Consider the following 23,933-nt stretch of genomic DNA (forward strand, 5'->3'; position numbering starts at 1 on the left):
GTGTGACAGGCTAAGGAACATTTAGCCACATATTAGCTGTGGGCTGCATCTGTATATTTAAGCCTGTAATTATACTTTTCAACCTTTGTGGATCTAGTTCTTTTTAAGATAATCAAATCATTTTTGCTGCAATCATTCCTCCATAAAAGAAGGATCCTGCCCAGACCCAGAGCTCATGAAGTTGTGAGGTCCACCAGCATCAAATGATCGACATGGATGAAAATGTGTCGACTAGGTGGACGTGTGGAAGGGATTTTATATCCTGGCAGAGGCAGCATGCAGCTGGCCTCTCGACAGCACGGTTTAGGTCTCATCTTACTGCGTGGGAGAAACGGAGATCTAAACAGTCTAGAAACTTCTTGGGGGACAGAGATTTCTTTCAGAATATACAAACCTTCATCGTTAAATAGAATCAGCAGGATTTGTGGGACAGGGAGGTAATCAGTTGTGTCCTAAAGCTTTCTATGACTTTTCTGCATGTGGAGTTTGCTGCTGAGAACAGAGGAAGTAGCTCGTGTGTTTTGTGCAGGACCCAGAATTTCATTTCCTTATTGAACTGCGTGTGTGGGGGGGGGGGGAGGGGGCAGTGAAACCAGCCCTGTTTGTTCTGTTAAATGTAATGAGATTAAGAAAGAACCCGTTAATATCTTTATTCAAATCTTCTGTTTGTAATTTTTAGTTAGGATTGGGACCTTAGGTCTCTTGTTGTTTTCTCTACAAACCTGGTAAAATGGGAAATAGATATATCAATAAATAATGGTTATTTGCCACAACATCAATATCTATATTAGATGTCGGCTTAGATTTTCATATCCCTGCTCGATTTTACATTAATATAATTCCGCTATATTTTCTTTCACAATTGGACACTTGGCTTAAACTGGTCTCTCACAGGATTACTAAAGGTTGAAAATTATTTTTAATCCCCTGAGTTTAAAAGGTTTTTTAATCCACTCACAGCTGGGAGCTTCAATGGCTTAAAAAAGTCCTCTGAAAACACCCAGGAGTGTAAAAATGTGAAACGAAAGCAGTCGATATCCAAAGGATAACATAAAAAGACCCTCAGAAAGCTTCAACAACTTTGAGTTCAGGAACCTTAAAAACATAAAAAGTCGGGGTCTTTAGAAGCAGAATAACAGTAACAGATATAAAGAGCCACTCAAACCTTTAGAAAAGTAGGCTCCTGTATATCTTCAGCTGGTTTTACACTTGGAGGGAGGTCCACAATTATTCATACAGATTTAGATTTAAAACTATTTTTGTTCAACCGTTTGTTTTTGATAGGAAATGAAACAATAATGCCTCTAAAGACAATAAAATAATATAAAAGAAGTGGCAAGTGTGGGGGAAAATTGTTTTTTTTAGTTGCACTTCCTTCAAATATTTCCAAGAATCAACTGAAAAATGTTTATTAACGTTACAGCAATGAAAGCCCTACTATGGGTGCTGACCATCCAGTTGTCTGTTCCCTCTGGTAGTTTGAGGATTGATCTTTGGTGATGAGAAACTACTTGAGGTTGGAAGGCCTTCTTTCCATCGCCCTAATCTTTAGCTCCCTCCAGACTTCCTATCAAACTAAAGCTTGAACTCTGGCTGGGCTGCTCCAAAACCTTAATATTACTTCCAGCTATAAGAAACATCTTGATGAAATAAACAAATAAATAAAAACGCTTTAAACCTTAATCTGCTTAATAAAAACAATTGTGGGCTTCCCTGTATGTATGAAGGGGCAGCAAGGTCACATCCCAGCTTTACCCAACAGTCCTACTGTCACTCTGCTGATTTGACGAACATGTCGACACGGATTAGTGAAAACACTTCTTGGAATTTTTATTGAATCAAAATGTTCAATAACAGAGTTTTCCCTATTTTACATTTAAGACCATGACCCAAAGCAGCTTAGCAAATTCAAGAAAGGTGCAGGAGGACTTGGGGACCGCTCTGGAGGATTTGGCACTACTCTGGATTTACCACAAACGTATAACAGCGCTCTGATTTTGGTCAGAGGTCAGTCCAAAATCACGGCACACTATGCCAGCAGTCTCTTTTACAGTAAAAGTCATACTTTTAGGTTCCACCGTTGAACTGGCACCTAGCTTTCTACGGATCAGGTAGAGTGAACATGAAGACTGGGACAGACCCATAAAGCCTCCACAGTCACAGGGTGGAAGAAACAGAAGTCCAGAGTAACACTGATGCTGTTTGGTTCCTCCTCATCTACATCTGCTCAGTTCCAGCAGATAAACCTCTAGCTGCAGTAAAGTGGCCAAACGCCTGGTTTCTGTTCTGGGCTGTCAGTCTGCTGATATGACAGCAGGAACATGTCTTCTGTCAGTGATAAGACCGGATGTTATTCATCAGAGATGCACCAATCAACTGGCCTGAGATCACAATCACGCCATTTGCCTTTGATCGGCAGATCAAACCTGAGAACTCACCATCTGACCAATAAACAACCGCACCAACAGTGCTTCGTACTTTTAGTTTAATATAAATGGCATAAAGGTTAGTAACATAAGGTACATATTGAAGCATAATTGGGATAACCTGGTAATTCCTTCACTTTAAGTTAATTTCTATTACCTCTATTAGAAACTGCAGTAGATTTTTCTGTTTTCTATCAGTGGTGAGGAAGTGAGCGGGTCAGACCTCAGAGGAAGCCAGTAATCAGCACTGGCCTTCAAACATCTCTCGTTAGAACTAAAGGCCATCATTTGATTTATAAATCCTGCCATTGCACCAGTAATAAACAGAGCAGAGAGCAGAAAAATAACTCAACAGAAGGATGTCATAGTGCAAAACACCAAAGCTGGGCTCTGAACATCGGTGACCCCAGCCAGCACAGAGGACAGAAACACAGAGCAGATCCATCTGCTGTAGGAGAACCCATGAGAACAGCTGATACCAGCCAACAATGGATGCACAGTACATGTAAAATGCTGGCTAAAAAATGAGTTCTGATTTAAAAATACTTTTTAATCCTGCCTATTGATGACAACAGCAGTGGAAAGTGTACAAAGATCTTTCAAAGGTATATTCTTACAATATTTTGTCTCCTTAATGAGAATATTTGTGAGGCTTGGTACGTGTTTGGGATTCTAGGGGCAGGCTAAGAAGGAAGCAGCAAAATAAGAAATGAGCTCCTATCACATGGTCATGTCTCTATAAAGTGTCATACTGAAACGTGTGATAAGCTTTAGAAAGCTACCGGATGACTAGTTCCCTCACAGTGAAACATTTTAGTCACAAACATTCAAGAAATACAATGTTTGACTGACAGACTGAAGCGCACCTCTGGAAGATTTATCCTCACTGATTGGTGTAATAAATGCCACAAAATGAAATGAATCACTTACAGATGGATTTTGTGTAATTGTGAAAGTCAGAAACTTGCTGGAAGCATCTCATTAGCCTGAGTGTGGCCTGCTCCGTGTAATAGGTGCTTCAACATGGATAAACCTGAATAAACACCTACAGTCCACCATGGGACTGTTTGGTCCCTTCACACACAAATTGCAATTTGAAGACTAAGTCCCTCCCTCACTCCACATGTGGACTGACACATCTGGGCTGTGCTCTCTCAGACACAGCAGGCAGCGGAGGTGCTGGCTGGCATTTAGCTGTTGCCTTCTTCGTTGCTCTGACTGTGAGACCTCTCTGGGTTGGAGGAGCCCTCGAAACGCTGCGCAGCGATGATGGCCTGATGAGACATGCTCTTCCTCACTATGTCACCTTTACGCCACAAAACGATTTCCTGCAGCAAAGAAACGCACCATTAATGCAAGTAAACACAGCATTGGGCAAAGCTTGAAAGCTTAACCGAATAGCAAACATTTTGTGTATTTTACCAATAAGAGTTAAAACATCTGGAGATCAGCAGAACTTGTGTAAAAGCTTCAAATCTCCAGTTCTAAAGTAATAAGATCCAATAAATATGAACCAACAAATGAAAACCTTCCACTGATGAGGGAACAACTGGAGCACATAACAGGTTACACTGCTTCAGTAATCACTTATCAAACCATAATGCACACGTTTTTTGATCTGAGGGCCCCTGATCTACAGCACAGTAACATGTGAACCATCGGTCCTGTTTGAATTCAACTAAAAGTGGAAAACTCATTTAAAAGGAGGAACTGACAGCGCTGTGGCCTGTGGGGTACTTTTACATTTGCTGATGAAACATTTTCTATACAGTAGGTGCAGAAAGACGTTCCCACAGAGTTGCTGTGGAGTCCTTTCCCTGCTTCATAAAAAGATGGACATGCAGACAGGAGCTGTCCACAGGTTAGAAACTGCTTCCTCTGCAGTTTCTAACCTGTGCAGTTGTCCTTTTCCTCCACTGTCCTTATTCTCACTGTTCCCCTCATTGAGCGGAGAACATACTCAGGGTGTACCTGGATGAGCGTATAGATGGGATTCTATGGGATGAAGTTGTGTTACATAACCATTGAGTTTGATGTAACAGTATCTAGTATTGACGCCTAGAAAAGCTCCTCCTCTGTTGGTAGCTGGGTCATATTTTAAGGCTATATCAGTCTTGTTTCTATCTAAAACTCATCCCAGACTTTATTTGCTTTTTATTGATCCAAAACGAATGACCTACATCCAAACTCCTGCATACTCGTGTTCTGAACTGGCACCAAAACCTTCTTTACCCTAATTTTCCTGCTCTTGCTCATCCTGGCTCTGCAGCAGGCTGATGAGTAAAGCCACAGCCTGCTGCAGAGCCAGGTAGACCCTACATAGTGTCACTGTCACATCCCATCACGACTGTAGAAACTACAGCATGAATAACTGCTTAGAGCTGCCCATAACTCAGTGGACAAACAAAAATAGCAAAGAGTTGTTTATTTTTCATAAATGACGATGCCTGTATGTGCTATAACAATAACCTAGATGTTCATAACTCCATGTAATGTAACCATGGAAGAGGTGCTAGGGAGTCAAGCTGACCCTTCAGCAGATCTAAGGTTAACTGCATGGTGTACTACGTCATGTCTGAGGCTGTTTTACATTGACTTTACTACATGATTTATCATCATATCCTGATTAAAACACAGCCCATTTGAATAAGTGCACAGATCAGAGCGTAGCTTTAAACTCCCAGAGGTTTTTTAACAACACTGCATAACTCAGTACATACAAAGAAAATCATCCCATCAGTAAATCAGTTATTTCTCAATAAACACCAACCTAACCAGTGACCAATGAGTAAACCTCCAGCAGAGCAGACAACCAGGAAGTGAAGAGATCCCTCTCAGCCAAACTGACCTGCTGCTTGAAATAGCGTCTTTCCTCCTCGTCTATGAGAACCAAGTTGAGGTAGTATCTCACTGAGAACTTCTTGTTGACGTCTCTCATGGTGGGCGTCATCTCATAGCCTGCCAGAAACAGGCGGATGGGGATGGATTCTCCTGCAGCACCAGATAACAACAGAATTAGCCTGCAGAAATGAACTGAGTCTGCATGGGGGGAGCAAAGTGAGGAAGTGCAGCTCTGATCATCACCTCTGACTGGAGCTCCGTCCATAATCTCATACTTTGCTATGGTGTCGTTCTCATGGTATACACTGGGTCCTGTGCCGGTCGTCTCCCGCTTGATGATGTCAATTTCCATATGACGAATTTTAATCCTCACCAGAAGGAAGTAAATCTTCCCTACAATCACATCTTTTAGGTGATATCTGCAAGCAGATTGCAGATATAACAGTTCACTTTAGACGTCAACACTTCAGCTATTGATAATGTTTTTTAAACAAACCCTTACTTGGATTTATTGTACTCAAACTCTATGTGTAGACAGTCCTCAATGCCCACTTCCATCTTGATGGAAGAGTTCAGATCAGGGTATGTGCTGAGGGTGTGAACCACAATGTCCAGCTCTTTGCTGATGTCGCTCAGTCTCCGGCTTACCGTCGCCCTGAGGAAGTAACTGGAAGAAAAAGCAGGCTTTAGCCCATCGGAGAAAAAGCAGCCATTCAGACAGCAATGACAATCATATCACATCAAAGTCAAACTCTACAAAATGTACATGACCATTACAGCACTGAAATGCATTCCTCTCAAACCCAGGGTGCAGTAAACACCTAAAATCACATCATAATAGAGACACAGACACTGAATAAACAGTGTGTGCCTAAAGTCCCTGACATTGGCATCAGGATTAAAGGGACATGTGCAGAGATCTGCATGTAAGGCATCTGATTGATCCTGTTTACCATAAACACAAAAAGATAGATGACGTAGCAGAACCTTAATAAGCAGAACAAACTCAGGTGGAAATCTATTTTCATAGAGGTTCTGTTCTTGGTCAAACCCAGATGCGTGTTAAAGGTGTATATAATGAGAAATGCAAAGACTAAAGGGCGTATTTTAACGGGATGAGAAGGAAAGGGGAGGCAGAGCAGGGAGGTCTGCTGCTTCTGCCTCAGACTCCACCGTCTCCTCCCTGATGGCAGCAGGCTGCAGAAGCAGTGTGACGGCTAGAGATGGGATCATTAAAGATTTATCCATACTCCTGATCAATCCATATTTTATTGGTACCGTCATCTATGCTTATTTTTTAATCAAACAAAAGGGTAAAAAAACTAAATTATAACTGACTGGTTTATTATTTTAAAACATTTGAAACAAAAGGGAACAAAATAAAAGTACAAAATAAGTATATTTTACAGAAATAGAGCAATAAACACATTAGATAAATAACTTGTATAAACAACAAGTCTCCCTGTAAAATGAATGCGACCTTACAAATAGCGTTAAGAGGACCGATAAGACTGAAGCCTGTCCATCTGACGTGGCCCCAGGGCCGTTTTGATACCAGGTTTCAGTCCCCGGCCCTATGGGTGTGTACATATGACACTGCACTGTCTCATAAAGCAGTCTGTGTATGTGGGAGAAAGAAACTAATGAGAGTGACTGAAGTCTTCAGGGGGACACAAAGCCATCTTTGCTGTGGTTGACCTGCAGCTGAGAGGAAGCAGCTGGATTAACTCATTAGCAGGAACAGCTCTGTCCTGGGATGCCCCCTGTCACAGTGCAGGCAGGGAGACAGGAGGACAGTGAGGACAATCACATCCTGATGGACAATGTCTCCCACTCCGTGCATGGAGCTGTTGCAGAGCTGCAGAGCTCCTTCAGTGACAGACTGCTGCATCCTAGATGCTCTAAGCAGCGTTTCTGCAGGTCCTTCCTCTGGGATGCTGTTAGACTTTATAATCTCTGCTGCTCACGACAGACTCAGTGTGTTTACATCCTCCTAATGGCTGCACTGATCTGACTGATCATGGATTTAAATCATCCAGTCTCTCACATAATAAGGTAAGTTGCACACGCCTTGGCTACTTTGAGATGCTGAGTACTATCATGCATATTATTTCATATGGTTCTGTAAATAGGCTAGTGTTTTGTGTTTTTCCACTGTTAAACATGAATATGTTTAGGGTTAGGGTAGAAATAAATGACATTATGATTATAAGTCCAAATCAAGACCTGCTCAGCGATTCTTGATTAAGTGCACATAAGACCAAAGCTTACCAGGAGCTATAGCAACCAGAAGCCTAAAATATAGGATTTTAGCCACTACAGTCACCTCTGGTGGATTTCTCCATGGCTGAGCTGTGTCGTCATCCTCCTACGTGCTTTCCACAGGTATTCAGTGCTTCAAATACAAGGAAGGATGCTGAGCACCATCCTCAGCATCTTTTTATCTAGATTAGGTTCTGCTGATTGACACATTTCTCAGCTTAGATATAAACTGGAGGATGAAACAACGTCTGGGTGGAGTGTTGACTGCAGACTGAACAGCTGCTGCTGTTTGCTCTGTTGTTCTACGTCACACTCATTCCACAATCCTGCACTGGCCCCACACAGTTTGTAGTGGTCACAGGTCTATTACTGCCTTCCCAGGTGGATCGGGGGGTAATACTGGAGGGTCAATCTACACCTCCCTTCAGTGTTGAGACCTTCAGTTGATTGTGATGAGTAATAAACACACAGGACGGTATTCTGAAAGGGGCTTTGGTTTGCTGGACAAGAGAAATCTGTTAATGTGCTGCACTACCACCAACCAACGATGGACTCTGTAAGCAGCCAATAGCCATTTTAATGTAAAAGGTGAATTAAACAAGCTTCATAGTTCTGTGTTAGATTTTCAAATAGACTAATGTGTGACGAGGTTTTATTGGAGTGCTGGAACAAGCGTTGAGATAAACATCTTCTAATTCCTACTACTAACGTGAACAACTAGCTAAGTTGATGTGTAACAGACAGAGGACGTATCTTACCGTAACTTGACGTTCTGACCAGTATACGACTCATAAGGTTTCTCCACATGTGTGAACTCAAAGTCAAAGGTCTGCGACTGCGTAAGCTCTCCTGGCCGAGCCAAGTCTTTCACCAAAGACACAAACTCATGGTGGTTCCCTCGGTCGTAGTACAGCTCTGAAAAACACACATTCATATCTGAGGACATCCAGTACCCTTGAGGTTCATTTTGATTGAACAAAACATCCGACCCCAGTCTGTGTAATGACTCCAGTTCACTGTTAGCTCAGGACTATATTTAACCTACATGAAAACCACCTGAGGCTCATAAGAACTGACATTATGATTTGATCTCATCTGACCAAAGGACATTCTCAAAAGACCCTCCCTGAATCAATTAGATGCTCACTGGCAAATATTGAACCAGTCAATGGCTGCAGAAATTTAGGCAAATAATCCATAACAGAATCGATTATGATCAACCTTAATTTTCCTGATACTTGACCCAAGCAGTCGTTTGGGATTACGATTTTACACATACAGATATCAGGATGATGGCTGCAATTCACTAAATCGTGCAGCTCAACTAATCACAGAATGTTTTGCTTTCATGACGCCAAAAAGTCCTTTTAATAGGAATGTGTTGACTGGACATGAGAGAGCCTACTGGTGACATGTGGGAGCACACAGTGAGAATGTTCTCCTACAAAGATCATCATGAAGCAAAGGTGGAATGAAACGTGTGGAGGACAGATTACTCTTTAGCCCCAAAAGCAGTCTCTGTGTTGGACCATCCTTTTCCCCAGGATCGTTTAACAACTACAAATATGGATTTAGGAGAAGAAACACCCCAAAGGTGATGGGTAAGGTTCATGGGTACCATACTTTGACATTGTTTGGTTTATTTCTCTCAGTGCAACAAAACCTGCTGTCAGTGGATCATTTTAATGAAATTAATCCATAACCACACTCTTCAATTCAAACTCCATTCAATTCAAAAACATGTTAATTCCAACAGGAAGGTTAATAAACATACCTTGTTGCATGTCTACAGTAATTACACTAATTAGCGGTGACAGTTTGTCCTTATTTGGCCGAGCCGAAGGAATGGGAAAACAATTTACTGCAGAACCTAGATCTGGATTTTAACGCCCCTTTCAAGCACCACCGCGTTAGCTCGGTCACTTTTTAGGTCCACATGGCATCGTCCAGGGAATTTAAATGGAGACTTTAGAGTTTGAGGGCCTAACCCTGGAATGTGAAACTGGGCGCTAACATGATGGAGGTTCCTGTGAAGCAGCCGGTGGGAGAACAGGTCAACCTGAATGCTGCCAGGCCAGAACTTCCCTGCTGTAATGATTGATTGATTGATTGATTGATTGATTGATTGATTGATTGATGAGTGGTCCTTCACCACTGTGATTAATCCCAGGCACACTGGGCCTACCACAGACTACATCTAAACCCCTGGGTAATGGGCCGCTTGGTGACATTTCCAAGCTGCTACTCTCAGCTCTTCCTCCTCCTGGGTTGACTTAAAAACTACATAAAACTTGTGCACTGAAATTCAAGAGCAGACTTCACCATCAGTGCTTTCCTGTTAAGTGCCGTTTTGAGCATAATATAAGGCTTCACAAAAGGAAACTTTTAATTGACTTGTGCTTGTCTTTTTTAGTTTTACTCTTTTTTAACATATCCTTTGAATTCAGACATGGAAATTTAAACATCTATCATGAGCTACACGCCCACGCAGAAATGAAAATGAAAAGTTGTAAGATGACGATAACAGATTTCCTTTCATCAGTTTACTGCTTCACATAAAATTACCCAAGTGCCTAGAAATGAACAAAGCTGCCATCTGACCCTGGGCTCTAGTCTAACCTGTTGTGTCGGTGAGTATTTAACCTGGAGCTCTAAATGCATCGCTGAGTTGCATTAATAATCACAAACTTCGCGCTGCCATCTTTAATTTGAACCAGAATCTGAGGCTCTACTTTCCCGAAGAACCTTAAATTGCCACCTGCATGTTTAGCGACTCCAACGTAAACAGCGTCTGACGCGCAGCGCGGATCCGCCTTCCTGGGTCGCAGGGGCAGCCATAGACATAATATAAGAGTAGACCCCGCATTGACTGTCGCTGCGCAGGAATTACGGGCGCCACCTTGGGGCGGTCGACTTGATACCTAATCCTGCTGATTCAAGCTGACACACTAATGATGCCTCAGCACTGTGCGGCTCATTTTTGTTTAAATCTAGGGACTATTTATGTCAGGGCTCGAGGGATAACTTTTCACAAGCAAGATGAAAATACATTGTTTATATTTTTGATCAGAATGTAAGTTTTCTAATACTAGGAGATACAAAGTTGTTGTTAGACATTAGTGAATAAACAGCATATATATATATATATATATATATATATATATATATATATATATATATATATATATATATATATATATATATATATATATATATATATATATATAGTGAACCCTCGCTGCTTCACGGACTTTCATTGATGAGCCGTTCATTACAGTTCTCATCAGGTGGCGTGTCGGTTTATAAGAATCTTTTTGCCCAGAAAAAAAAAGAGTGACAACTACCGATAAAAATGTGTTCTTCTCCCGCTCCTGCACCGCGGGCTTTAGAAGAAAAAAACGCTACAGAGCGGAGTCACGGATGCAGCGCCTCAGTCAAAAGAACAGTGAAATACACACGAGTCACTATTTGTCCTACTGTACTTTGTATTTTTTTTATAATAATTTTTCATTTTCTCCCGTTCTAATCCAATGACTCGGGTCGCGGTGGGCCGCGCTGATCTCCGCAATTTGAAGCCTTCAGTTCGTATTGATTAAAATTATTATTTTACAGCTTATTTGTAAATAATAAAAAAAACGTTTATATAGTACTTTCATTTGTTAAACAAATGCTTGGGCCGGTAAAAAGGTTTTGTTCTATGGTTTCAATATACTATAGTGTATTTCATTGTATATAATAATTGTAAAAAAATAAATAAAGGTTTCTACTTTACAGATTTCGCCCATCACGGGTTCTTTTTGGGAAGTATATGTACATATGTACATGTACAAATGTGTTTGTTTATATAGCAATAAAAAAATTATAAAAAATGTGTGCATGGCTGTGTTTTGAAACATACATACATCATGTCAGAATAATCTATTACTTTTAACCCCACTAAGATTATTTAAACGCACTGGACCATTTGTTATAATAGCTATAGTTTTAAAGTTTTAAGCAAAACAAATGTGAACATTAGTTTAACATTAAACGAGTTATAGTTGATTAAAATTGATTCTGCACCTGGTTAATACATTAGACTGAGCGGAGTTGTCGACCGCCCCAAGATGGCGCCCCTAAATCTCGTCAGCGCCTATAGGCGAGAGCGGTCGATGCGGGGTCTACTCTTTATATATGTCTATGGGGGCAGCTCCTCATTGGCTGAGGAGGGCAGCTCATGATTGGCTGAGGAGGGCAGCTCATGATTGGCTGAGGAGGGCAGCTAATGGCAGCTAGTGGTCACATCTGTCACGAGACACCGCACTGTTCAACTGCCACTTTTATTAAGCGCGGACAGGAAGTGAAAATAGCCATTTGTTGCTTTACATAGACTATATTAATTAAAGACATTTTGTCAGTTTGTAAACCTTTTCGTGTCGCCGTGTAATACTTTGGCGACTTCTGTCTGCGGACACTGACCGCCAGGCCTACTAGCAGCTCACCTATCTGGCCGACAAACTCAACTTTGATGCCGTTGTGCTCCAGCCTCTTCCCCGGGTACTTGAGCGTGACGTTCACTTTCCCGGACACCGTCTCCCCGTCGTAGAAGACAAAATATTTGTCCTTCTTTCCGTCTTCGGTCCTGTGCTCTGCCTGCTTTCTCGTCTCGGAGTCATTCAGAACTATATCGATGTCCGCACTCTGGCCGAACCCGAAGAAGCTCATGGCTGCTCGTCGGTCACCTCGGTCTCCGGAAGTGGCTCGTGGCGACGGACGCGCTTGTTTCCCCAAGGAACGGCACGCGACAGTGGGTTCTCGTTTTGCTTTGAGGCGTGCAGCGCGAGCCGCTTCACAGATTACTGAACATTCCGAGTTACTACCGGTTGAGTACGCATGCGTAGAAAGTCATGTGAAGGAAAGCTGTAAATCAAACTTTCTCCTTTCTTGATTCGGCATGATTTGAGCTCTGGCGACATCTTCCGTCTGATGTAATTCATCAGTGATCTTCCTGTACAGGTCAACTCGTGTATAGTTGATATTTAAGCAGCTTCCGATGCTGGGGTCTGTGCCTAGATGGAACCCAGTGCGAAGACTTTCAGGCATTCTTTGATTTTGCCCGGTGTGCGGGCTTGCAGGCACGTCTGACGTTCTCTCGTGGGGGTTATTCCTCTAAAACCTTTTAACAGCTTTTGATTAATTTATTTATCCATCACTTAGCTTTTGTTAAAATTAAAAGCCAACATCCACTAGTTCTCTGTTGTTTAGAATGCATTTCGAATATAAAATAAAATGTTATTATTTTCAGATAAAAACATATTTTGCATTTGTTACTTATATGTGTAGACCCTCTTTTTTTTTATTGGCATCAGTGTGAGTTGATGAATTAGAGGCTGAGGGGTGGAACATGAACCGAGGAAGATGTGCGTTTATCCTGGGGTGCACTCACGGCAGTGACACAAATGATGCAGTTTGGACATTTTTCCAACTTCAGTTTATGTGATGCCAATTTCTATCTCTATTCTTTGGGTAATAGACTGCTAATTTTGTTTTTAACAAAAAAAATATATATATATATAGTTTTGACTTTTTTTTCCTTTATCTCAGCATAAAGTTATGACTCCTTTAGTTCATTTCAGACATAAAGTCCATCTGAAACCCCTCAATCTAAATAGCAGACAAATTATTATAAGGGTGGGAGGGATGTGTTTGAAATTATTTTTTTGCCTAGTTAACAATAGTAAAGTAACAGTTTTTAGTATGATCAAGATAATTCAGAATGTCCATGGGTATGTACCAAGAACCAGGCCTGTCTCTTCCTGTGAAGCATTACAGTAGGTACAGAATAGCTGGTGGTGGTCACCAGTGTGGAGCTTGCTCAGTGTCAGCAGCGGGTGGGTGTAAGTGTTTCTGCTCTCATGGTAAGACATTTGCACAAAGGCCTTCTGCAAAGAAGCTATTTGTGTTCAAGACGAAACGATCAGGAAAGTCTGAGAATCTAATAATTAGATTAGATTAGATTCAACTTTATTGTCATTACACAGGTACAGGTACAAGGCAACCAAATGCAGCTATGAAATACAAGGATGGACAGCTTGGGACATGGAGCAAAGTGTTGTCTGATGAATCCTCTTTCTAGTCGTTTTGAACACACAGAGAACAGAAGTGAGCACTAGTACTGAAATAGCCTGCTCCAGAACACTGTCAAGAAGAAAGACCTGGATCCAAACGTCATCCAACAATACCAGGGTAAAATGATAATAAAGGTGAACAAGAACTACTAACCCTGACCCCAAGACTTTAAGATTCTGGACTTGATCAATACTAAACCCTTAGCAGACATGAATCAGTCATTATACCCCACATTTTGACAGAGAATGACCAAAGTTCTTAAAAAAGGCTCAACTGTGCATATATGAACTCTTCTCACAAATTTAATTTATTTGCTAATAAAACACTCTGAAACTCTTGAAACATCTTTTGATTGTTTAGTTGGCTGTACTATAGAAATATGTAATCACCGCAGTAATATTAGCCATCACCGTACAGCCTCTCTTGGTTCTAAGATTTGATATTTTCCCCAGACTGACTGGGTGTCACCGTGATTCTTTCTAGTTCAGTTCTGTTGTAGATTAGCTGCTGTGTTTGGGCTCACTACCCTGTTGATGAGTCCGTTTTTGGGTAGTTTCACTAAGAGTCTGCTTTGCTCTGTGTGTGTCAGACATTTTTCTGATGCCACTTTGCTGCCATTGGTAATTTTTAAACTACAACAATGTCCTCTATAGAGCCACTCCACATATTCATAATGCAGATCTCTGCTTTTGAATGAAGTTGTAATTGTGAAATAAGGGAGGTTTCACTGTTAATCCAAGGTCATGTTGGAAAATGTACACAATGTGATCAGGAGCAGATCACTTGTTATAACATCCTAATGAACTTTAGAGATTTAATAGGTGTTTTTTTCCGCCATTCATCTTTTTTAATAAATAATGCACTGGTTCTGACATCTTTTTCTACCATGTACCCCTCCCCCTCTCTTGTCCCCTAAAAGAAATATTGAGCTTTTTCCAGAGCTTGTTTCTTTTTTAATGTTTAATGTAACTGACACAGAAGGTCTGAGAACCTGAAACTGAAGTTAGATTCCTCATTTCTGCACACAAACTTGGCCAATAAAGCCGATTCTGCAATAAAAGTTTAAAAAAGGTGTCTTGCCAACCGCCAATAAAAACCAAGAAGAAGTTTAAAACATGTCTTGTTTTCCAAAAATACAAAAATGTTTATATGTAACAGAGCACAAACTAAACAGCACTCAGCAGTTTAGGGAGCTAAATGACCAAAATGACCAGCAGGGGGCAGAGTGACTCCACCTGATCCCACGGATTAATGTGAGTGCCCTCCTCCATTCTGGTTCAGTTCACATGGCTTTTGGATTTAAGCCCTGGATGTTTTCTACTATCGTTAAGCATTATAAAAACGTCCATGCGGCATAAATCCTTACTTACATTTGAAACACATCAGGAAAATACGGCCAAGGGGTCAGAGGCAGCCCCTGTGTTCATCTGCACAGTCAAATAAAGACATTTAAAAGGAATAAATGAAAACCCAGTTAATTCAAGTTTGGCTTCATGTGAATGAAGGCAGAAAGATTCAGGTACATATTTCTAATATTTAGTGTAATAATGATTGTTTATCTCCTAGACCAGGGGTGCCCAAACTTATCAGCCTTCAACCCCCAAATGACAGATAAAAGTCATAAAACTGTAATAATATTGTAGTATATAGAACCCCGTCCCAAGCACCTATTAAGCTGTCTAAAGAATCCCTAAGAGAATATTTGATAAAATATGCTGTTTTAAAAAGTGATCCATTTTTGGAAGGTTAGGTAGTCGTTAGAGAGCATAAATCAATAAGAAGAAAAATGAATCAATTTTAACAACAGGAAGAATGATACTGTAAAACAATTTAGAATATGTGATATTGTTCCAGTTTTGGTATGATTTAGGATGAGATCATAGCAGCACACATACAGGGTTTGTACCCGCTGCAGTCAAATGAAGCCCCAATACAGCACTTAGCTTTATGAGACTATGCCTCGCACAGGTGGAGGAGCACTGGATCCCAGTCTCCTAGTATGTCTAAGTAGGTAGAAAACATTATTTATAGGCCTATTCCAGATTACTCCAATTGTTGTGATCCTGAAGTCAGCCTTGTTAATTATGCTAATTCGAGGACAGTAGGACTATTAGGCAGGGATCATCCAAATAAAATGTCTCATTTTAGGATCTAATAAAGGAATGGCATTGTGGCATAGCCTAACATATACCATAATTTTTACCTGGAAAAAAAAAAAAAAAACAAACTGCCAAGGACTATATCTACGCTTAATCTGCAGGGAGTGTTGTTGGCCAGAACAAGCAGCAGTTAAAAAAAGAAAGATCATGTCTGTTTGTGCGTGTTATTTGTATTTAAGTGCATTCTGAGCTGGTGCCTGCCTCACCAAAATGTCTTTATGGTAACATCTAATGACAATAAACTTTATTCTTGATATAACTGAGACAGCCGTGGAAATGATCTGAATCTATCTTCCACATATTAGGTAAAAATAAATCGAATTCTTTTCAAGGAACGAATTAAACATCAAGAATGGTAAAATAAAATGTAACATTAATTAGTATTTATGGAAACTGCGTTGGAGCGGTGAGAGTGCACATAATGCTGAATCAAGACTAAACTGGTCGCTGGCAGGCCTCACATTCATCCTGCTCATCTCACTCCATCCAGTGTAGTAAAATATTTACGCTACGTTCTCAGTAATAGTACATTCAATCTGGTAAGGCTGAAGCCAGCAACCTTTGGGGGCCTGGAGGGGCTCTTCTTTTCCTGTGTGGTTTGCACATTCGTCTAACTTAAAAAAAAAAAGAAAGAGAGCATTTTAACAACAACAAAATGCTAACTAAAAGTCAAGCATTCTCGCAGACGATGTCTAGAGTTGATATGGTGTCATGTGTAACGGGCAGGTAGGCGGTTTTACTTCACTGTTTGGCCCGTTAGTTAGCTTTTAACAGTACCTTGCAAGAGTATTTTCACCTGTGAGCACATTTTGTAACGTTACAAAAATAAACTTTAGTCTCTTTCCAACACAAGTTGGTGAAGGTAAACCAAAAAAATAGACCTGGCTTTCAAAATGTTTTATAAATAAAAATCTGACAAGTGAGGTTTCCAGAAGTATTCAGCCCCCTTTACCTTGAAACATCTTAACCAGTGCAACAAACTGCCTTCATAAATCAGTTATTAGCTAATAGAGCTCACTTGAGTGCAATTTAATCGCTGTTCAGTTTCTAGCCTGAGAAGTTTGTTGGAGACTAACCAGCATCCCGAAGACCAAGGAACACAGCAGCTGAGGGAGAGTTGTGCAGAAGTTTAGAGCATCTCAACATGGAGAGATAAGGGCACAACTGCAGACACACAAAGACACGACCGTCCATCAAGATTGACAGGCGGGAGGAGGAGGAGAGCATTATAATGAGAAACGGCTAATAAGGCCCATGCTACCACTGGAGGAGCTGTAGAGATTCACTGCTCAGGCTCTATCTACAGGATCATTTTTACTCGTACACTTCAAAAATTGGCCCTTAATGGAAGTGTGGCAGGATGAAAGGAAATATATATATATATATATATATATATATATATATATATATATATATATATATATATATATATATATATATATATATATATGAGCTAACCCATAAAAGGGAGTCAGCAGATGTGGAAGAAGGTTCTCTGGTGAGTGATGGTTTACTGTGTTGCAGTGAACCATCAGTGCGTATTTTCCTGAACACACCACTCAGATGGTGAAACATGACAGTGGCAGCAACACGCTGTGGAAATACTTTTCTTCTGCAGGGACAGGGGAGCAGATCAGAGTTGATCTAAAGATGGATGGAACCAAATACAGGAGGATCCTGAAGATCAGCTGCTAAAGGCTGCAGACAACTGGAGACTGGTGCAGAGTGACCTTCCAGTGGGACAACGACCCAAAACATACAACCAGAAGTTGTTGCTTCACTAAGAAACTATTCTAGTGCCGGCAACAATTACAGACACAATGGAATGCTTTGAAAGATTGATTGAAAATGATATGCAGGGTAAAAAGGTCTTCTGGGTTTTCTGCACTGATGACAGGTGAGCATTATTGCAAGAATAATGGAACAGAGAATCCTGATGAGAGAACAGATAGATAATCCTTGCTTTTAATGGACATGAGGAAAGTCCAAGAGGAGGTGAGGACAGCCCCAGAGTCTGGCAGGCAGCGGTGGACAGAGGGTGTGGTAATGTTTCATTGTTTCCTCTCTTCCAGGGATGGAGTTTGGAGGAGCGGAGAGCGCTGGGCGCCAGGAACACGAGGACAGGAAGGTGAGCATGAAGTGGTAGGTGAGGAATCCAAGTGGCTGATATCAGGGCGGCAATGAGGAGACATGAGGAGACATGCAGAAGGAAACTTGAGATGATTTCTCCAGAATCTGATGGAACTATGAAGCAGAGCAGAGAAACGTACAAACTCCAGCATGAGCGTGGATAGCGCCTGTAAACAGTTAGGACAAACTAGGATTAATAAAAGATCCCAGAGAACAAGATCAAGTCAAGGGAAGGCAGACCTGATTCATTTGCTGTGAGCAACACAGATCTGGCCTCTGCCTCAGGGGATCTGCTCCTCCTGATCAGTCCTGATGTTCTACAGCTGCCAGACAGCCTGCCAGGAAGAGGTAGGAGAGGCCCACATACGCACACACCAACCTGCGCTCAGATCTGACAACATGACAGAAACACAGCGGCATGACTGTGTTAGAATGGCCCAGTCAAAGCTCAGACCCAAAACCACTTCAGGATTTGTGGTGAGACTTGTTGATGTTGGCAGACGCTCTCCTGCCATTATGGACCATATGAGCCGTATGATATGATGTATGATATAAGAAGAATGTACAAACGTTTGAGTCTCTAGATGTACTAATCTGCTATGTGCCCACAAGGCAGCTGTGACTGCAGCAAAAAGAGGTTCTACCAGGTGCCGACTCCGGTACTTTCCACAACTTTAATGGTAAAAATGTCAAAAACTATGTAAACACTCCCTTTGCTTCACAACTACTGCATGGAGCGATACTTTTTAAAGGCAAAGCAGGTCAGTGTGGTTCCATGTCTGCTCTAAGGTAGAGCAGGTTTAAACTGAAAGCAAAGATCAGGTAAATATGAGCCGTGCCTCATCACCGCTGAGTGTTTCCTGTTCCATGTGAACATGCGAGGAAGCAGTTGTTCCAAACGGTGTTAGTGCGTGCTGCTTTATCTCATTATGGGGCTCCGCTGGGAACAGATTTTCTAACCAACCTAATTAGTTCTGGTGACTTATAAAAAAGATTATGATGATCCGCTTACTGTGAATAGCTTTATGATCCAACCTGACAACAGTTAAATTGCTCCCCTGCAGCCCAGACGTAATGATGTTCTTTAATACAAGCTGACTCAGACGTGAGACACAATCAGGAGAGAAATTAAAGTCCTGAATGAAATCCCGTCATGAATTGTTCAACTCTCTGTCCTATATATAGAACTGGCCGAAGGACTTTGACTGAGCAGAATGCTAAGCTGTCCTGAAACAGATAAAAAAACAATTATGTTAGATGCAGCCGTGGTGGGACTGACATGTAAATCTTTGTCAGGCTGCCTGCTTGTCCTGTGGTACCGTCATATCTTTGAATCAGGCAACACATCTCTGCTAGGTGGACTTTTCTTCCATCTTCATTCCTCTGACTGCTCTGCAAACCTGTCAGCTCCAGGTTCTCTGCTCTGAAACCTTCCAGAGACCCAGAGAGGATCCTCACCTGAGATGTTATAAACACACGGATAAATCACAAAGAACAGGCCTGGATTAGTCCAGGAAAATAAGTCAGAGCGACAAATTAAAGTCAGTCACTTTCAGCCTTACGTCTGTTGCTGCTTTTCACATTTGCTTGATATTTTTGGTTTAATTTTTTGATGACAAATCCATTGAAAATTAAACTATTTCGGCACGGAACCAGTTGAATGTTTTTCCATTGTCAACATGCCTGTGAAATCTCATCTACATCAGTGGTGATTCGCCCCGCCTCCTCAGGTCAAAATGCAGGAGGTGGTCTGAAATGAAGCCGAGGGATGGACTGTAGTGCACTGCCACACAGCATGCATGTAAACCGGGGCACCTGCTCTGCACACGGGGTCCCAGCTCCTCACTCACAGCTTATTCTTAAAAGCAATTAAAAACCTGTTCAGGTCCCAAATGACAGATAAGTTTGAATTTTTTCCTACCATCATGTGCCATCATACGGCCTGCGTAAAAACCCACCTCTGATGTGGGGTTTGGTTTCTGTTCAGTGCAAAGTTTTGTGAAAGGATTATTAAATGTTATCCACAGTCATTCTGGCTTTAAAATAAAATATTGGTCCAGCAGCTGCTGCGTGAGGAAACCAGCCGCCATTTTAACTGCACTTTATGAAAAGCTCAACACAGCTCTCTCTTTTCTTCTTCTTCATGCTGTCACTAAATGATTTGTGATTTCTTCTTTTATTTTACCCATAAGCCTGCAATTCCTTCTTTGGAAAATTCTACTTTTTTATTTACTTCTGTTAAATTAGAACTAAAAATATTACATAGTTCTTAGATTTTTGAGGTCTAATTTCCCCCCTACTCTATTGCGGCAAACTGTGAAAAGCCTACAGGGTTATTCATATTTTTGTAATCCTTTCTATATAGGATGATAATAAAACCCCTTCTCTGCAAACCAAATTGTGTCATGTTTAAATAGGCAGAGCTAAAAGTGGAGGGTGTGTTGGATTTTAGTGAAATATGACTAAAACTATATGAAACTGGATTAGAAATGTGGAACTAATGGGACCTCTGTGTATCTCATCATGGGGCAGAAAGACCTGCAAAATAAGCTGCTCTACTCCTGTGAGAAAGGCAACAATATTATCCAGCCTTAAATGTTTAGGACTATACAGAAACACCACCCTCACCTCCAAAACAGGGGAAACCAGATATTCCATCTGTTTTAGACATTAAGAACAGTCAGCAAATCCAGCATTTTGGAGTATGGAACCAGAGATAAAATGCAGATTCCACTCAGAAAGCCTCCAGCCAGGACTGGGATCATTGTTGATCCTGCTGATAAGCCAATCTGGACCAAGCTTCAGCTGTTGGACGGTTGGCCTTACATTAGATTCTTGAATACTTTGTTTTAAAGAGGAGTTTATAATGAAGTGATTGGTTGCATTGCGCTTGTCGTAGTGGGTCTTGAGGATACAAATGAAGCCTAGATGGTTAGTAGTCCGCCTCCATGTTTCACAGTTGGATGATGAATTTGTGCAGAAGTATTTTAATAGGATTACCTCCTCTGAATTACTATGGAAGCAGAGTCAGACTTATTTTGCATTTCCTGATTTTAAACAAATAAACAATATATCATTTTCCATTTAGCTTTTCCATCTGAGGCTGTCTTTATCTCACAAGAAATTCAGAGAAAGAAGAAGCACATCCTGATACAGAAGTTAAATCTTTATCAAACAATACTATAAGATATCCATGCTGGTATTTTCATTTTCAGCGTTTAAGATGCCTTCATGAGTTCCATCAAATACGCTGTTAGCTTCAAACTGCGATGCGGTTCTTTACCAGCTACCACCTCACCGTTACAGCAAAGATGTGGCGCATAAAATGAAACCTTTAGGTCAAAAACAAAACACAGTAGGATAGATTTCATTTACATATTATTCACGGTCAGTGCAGGTGTAACAATTAGAGCAAGGTAAATTAGCACATTTAATAAACAAATGAATTCCAGGCAGAACAGGACCATTCTGTGCTTTTAATAAATAAACCAATAAGTTAAAACCTTTGAAAAATCTGCTCTGAAGAAATGAAATATAAATAAAACATCCAATCCAATAAAGTATAACTATTTATAAAGAGCAGTAGTTAAAGTTAACAACGACCCTATATTTATGCTGATAAAATCTAACAGCTAACAAACATTTTCCTATTCATTCATAATTTTTTCCACGCTGCTATATATCATAGAGCATTATGTTTAGCCTTCTACATATATTAATTTGTAATTTTAATTACCTCACAACATGATTCTTCAACTGCTGAAGTAGAAATGGCTGTGTAAAAATAAATCGATTAAAAGTGACTGAACAGTTTTACAGAGTGCTGTAATTATAAATCGTTGTTTGTTCCTATTTTTTTTAACACTTTACTGTGAGAGCTTCTTGATCCTGATCCTGTTTCTGGTCACATCTAAATAATTAGGATTGTCAATAAAAAGCTAGAGTAGTGATCTGGTCTAATTTGTACAACAGAAATCTCGTCATTAAATTCTCAACTCTATCTTTCTCTTCATTAAATCTGACAAATGTCCGTAAAAAGCTAGGAAAACTTTGCAATCACATTTTCATGACTACTAAACTATCGTGCATCGATACTCTCTGTGTGCACAGTGGGTGTGATGCCCTCTCCCACATTTCTTTCTTCTAAAGAAATGGCCAGAAGCCATGTAGTGTTATCAGCGGCGCTATAATGTGAAGAGGTGTGGTCAGTTTTTCACCAAACAACATCTGAGATTCCCAGTCAGTCTGATGCTACGGCTCAGAGGAGAAGTGAGGAGGCTGCAGCGCTCTGGCCCGGCACTCAGCACCGCATGGAGGAGGGCAGGAGGCAGCGCAAAGGTGTGTGTGTGTGTGTGGGGGGGGGATTGATGGCAGAGAGGGTGTTTTTTATTTTATTCTTAAATATAGATGAATGAAGAAAGGGCAACATGGCATCAATGGTATGAAGTATGAATATTTATCCAAGACACTTCACATGCACTCTTCCTCTCAGGCTTTCTCTCTGCATGACGGAGATGTTTTTTCAGGATCTCGGTGCCAGAAGAAAGGAACGAGAAACTTGTCTCCAGGGTGGAAAGTGGACATGATTTACCCGTCACTAAGGGCGTGTGGCTGTGGGCCAACAGAGACGCTGTCAGTGGGAAATACGAGGCCCTCATACTTCATAGAAACAATCGGACTCTGTGGGACTGACAGAATGACACTCATGAACAATAAACACACACATGTGCTCTCCAGGAAAATAAGGAGTGAGTTTTATTCAACACGTGTACATGTACAGGATGTGAAAATAAAACCTGCATCATCACTGCCTCACAACGTCTAACCAGCTCTACCAGCTGTTGCATGAGCTCTGCTTCATTTCCACCTGCCTGACGCGCCGCTGACCACAGTCAGCTTTTATTCCTGCAAACTGGCTTCACCTGAGCAGGACAGGGATAGATGTGGAAATGAAATCATCTGGTGAGCGCAGCAGTGAGAGGCTAGTGGGGAAAGGAGATCTGCCGCAAGTCAGAGTTAAACAAAATGTCAGCTTTGGACATCAATTACTTCTTTTTGACCTGATAGTCCTAAGTGTCATCATTACCAAAAATATGATATATATATATATATATATATATATATATATATATATATATATATATATATATATATATATATATATAGTGGGCACTAACAATTAAAATTTCTACATCAACATGTCTATAGCTTCAAATCTATGAAAAAAAAACAACTATTTACACATGATCAGATATGTAAAGAGGCAAGGCAAAAATTTGCAGTGACATCATTCCTCTCAAACGCCGTGCTTGGTAAATGATCTGGGCCGGGGGAAGGGAGCCTCTGACGACTCCATGGGAGATCTGTGAAACTGGACAGGTCTGGAGGTAGAAGGCACTTAAGAGGAATGAACTTTTGACAGCTGAAGAGTGGAGATTTCTGCACCAATGTGCTGTAAAATGCTGATCTGGCTTATTTGACCTGCTGTTGGGCAAAGGACACGCCTAAACACAGGGTCCCTACACATTTGTCATCTGATAGCTTCAGACTCTTCAAACTTCTCTTTCCTTTACCTTCATTTTAAAGTAACAAATACTAAAGTTGGTTAAAATATATGGTATGGGGTTAATCTGATATTTGGAAATTGTGACACAGGAAGGAAGAAAGGAGGGAAGACGAGCAAAGAAGGAAGTAAAGGACACAAGCAAAGAAGAGGCTGGGCACAAGGAAGGAAAATTAGAGACATGAGGAAAGGATGCAGACAAATATGTTTCCATACTTCCATACTTCCATACTATGTTTCCAATCTCTATTCCCAACCGATCCAGAACTGGAAAATACAAAATTCCTTCCTTTTCTAGACTAGGCAGGAACCCCGTAGACATGTTTCCTTAAAGCAACATGTTGACTGCTGATGGTTTAAAACTGTTGGGCTCATCGTCTCTACCATGACTGATTCCAAGTTAACATTTCACCGTGTAAGCTCTGATCACAGCTGATTGTGCTG

The 23,933-nt window shown here is 40.9% G+C and overlaps 1 protein-coding gene across 1 annotated transcript; it reads right to left on the reverse strand.

Annotated features, from left to right (window-relative positions):
- Positions 1-1,816: 1,816 nt before the first annotated feature.
- On the reverse strand, positions 1,817-12,488 carry vps26bl (vacuolar protein sorting 26 homolog B, like). Its single transcript, XM_012868150.3, has 6 exons — positions 12,011-12,488; positions 8,288-8,444; positions 5,770-5,934; positions 5,511-5,686; positions 5,275-5,417; positions 1,817-3,754 (listed from the first exon to the last, which is right to left on the reverse strand). Exons 1-6 carry the CDS (start codon positions 12,231-12,233, stop codon positions 3,617-3,619), a joined length of 1,002 nt encoding a protein of 333 aa, XP_012723604.2. The 5' UTR covers positions 12,234-12,488; the 3' UTR covers positions 1,817-3,616.
- Between the last annotated feature and the right edge of the window lie 11,445 nt (positions 12,489-23,933).

This window comes from Fundulus heteroclitus, chromosome 11 (genome assembly GCF_011125445.2).
Source record: "Fundulus heteroclitus isolate FHET01 chromosome 11, MU-UCD_Fhet_4.1, whole genome shotgun sequence".
Classification (NCBI taxonomy): Eukaryota; Metazoa; Chordata; class Actinopteri; order Cyprinodontiformes; family Fundulidae; genus Fundulus; species Fundulus heteroclitus.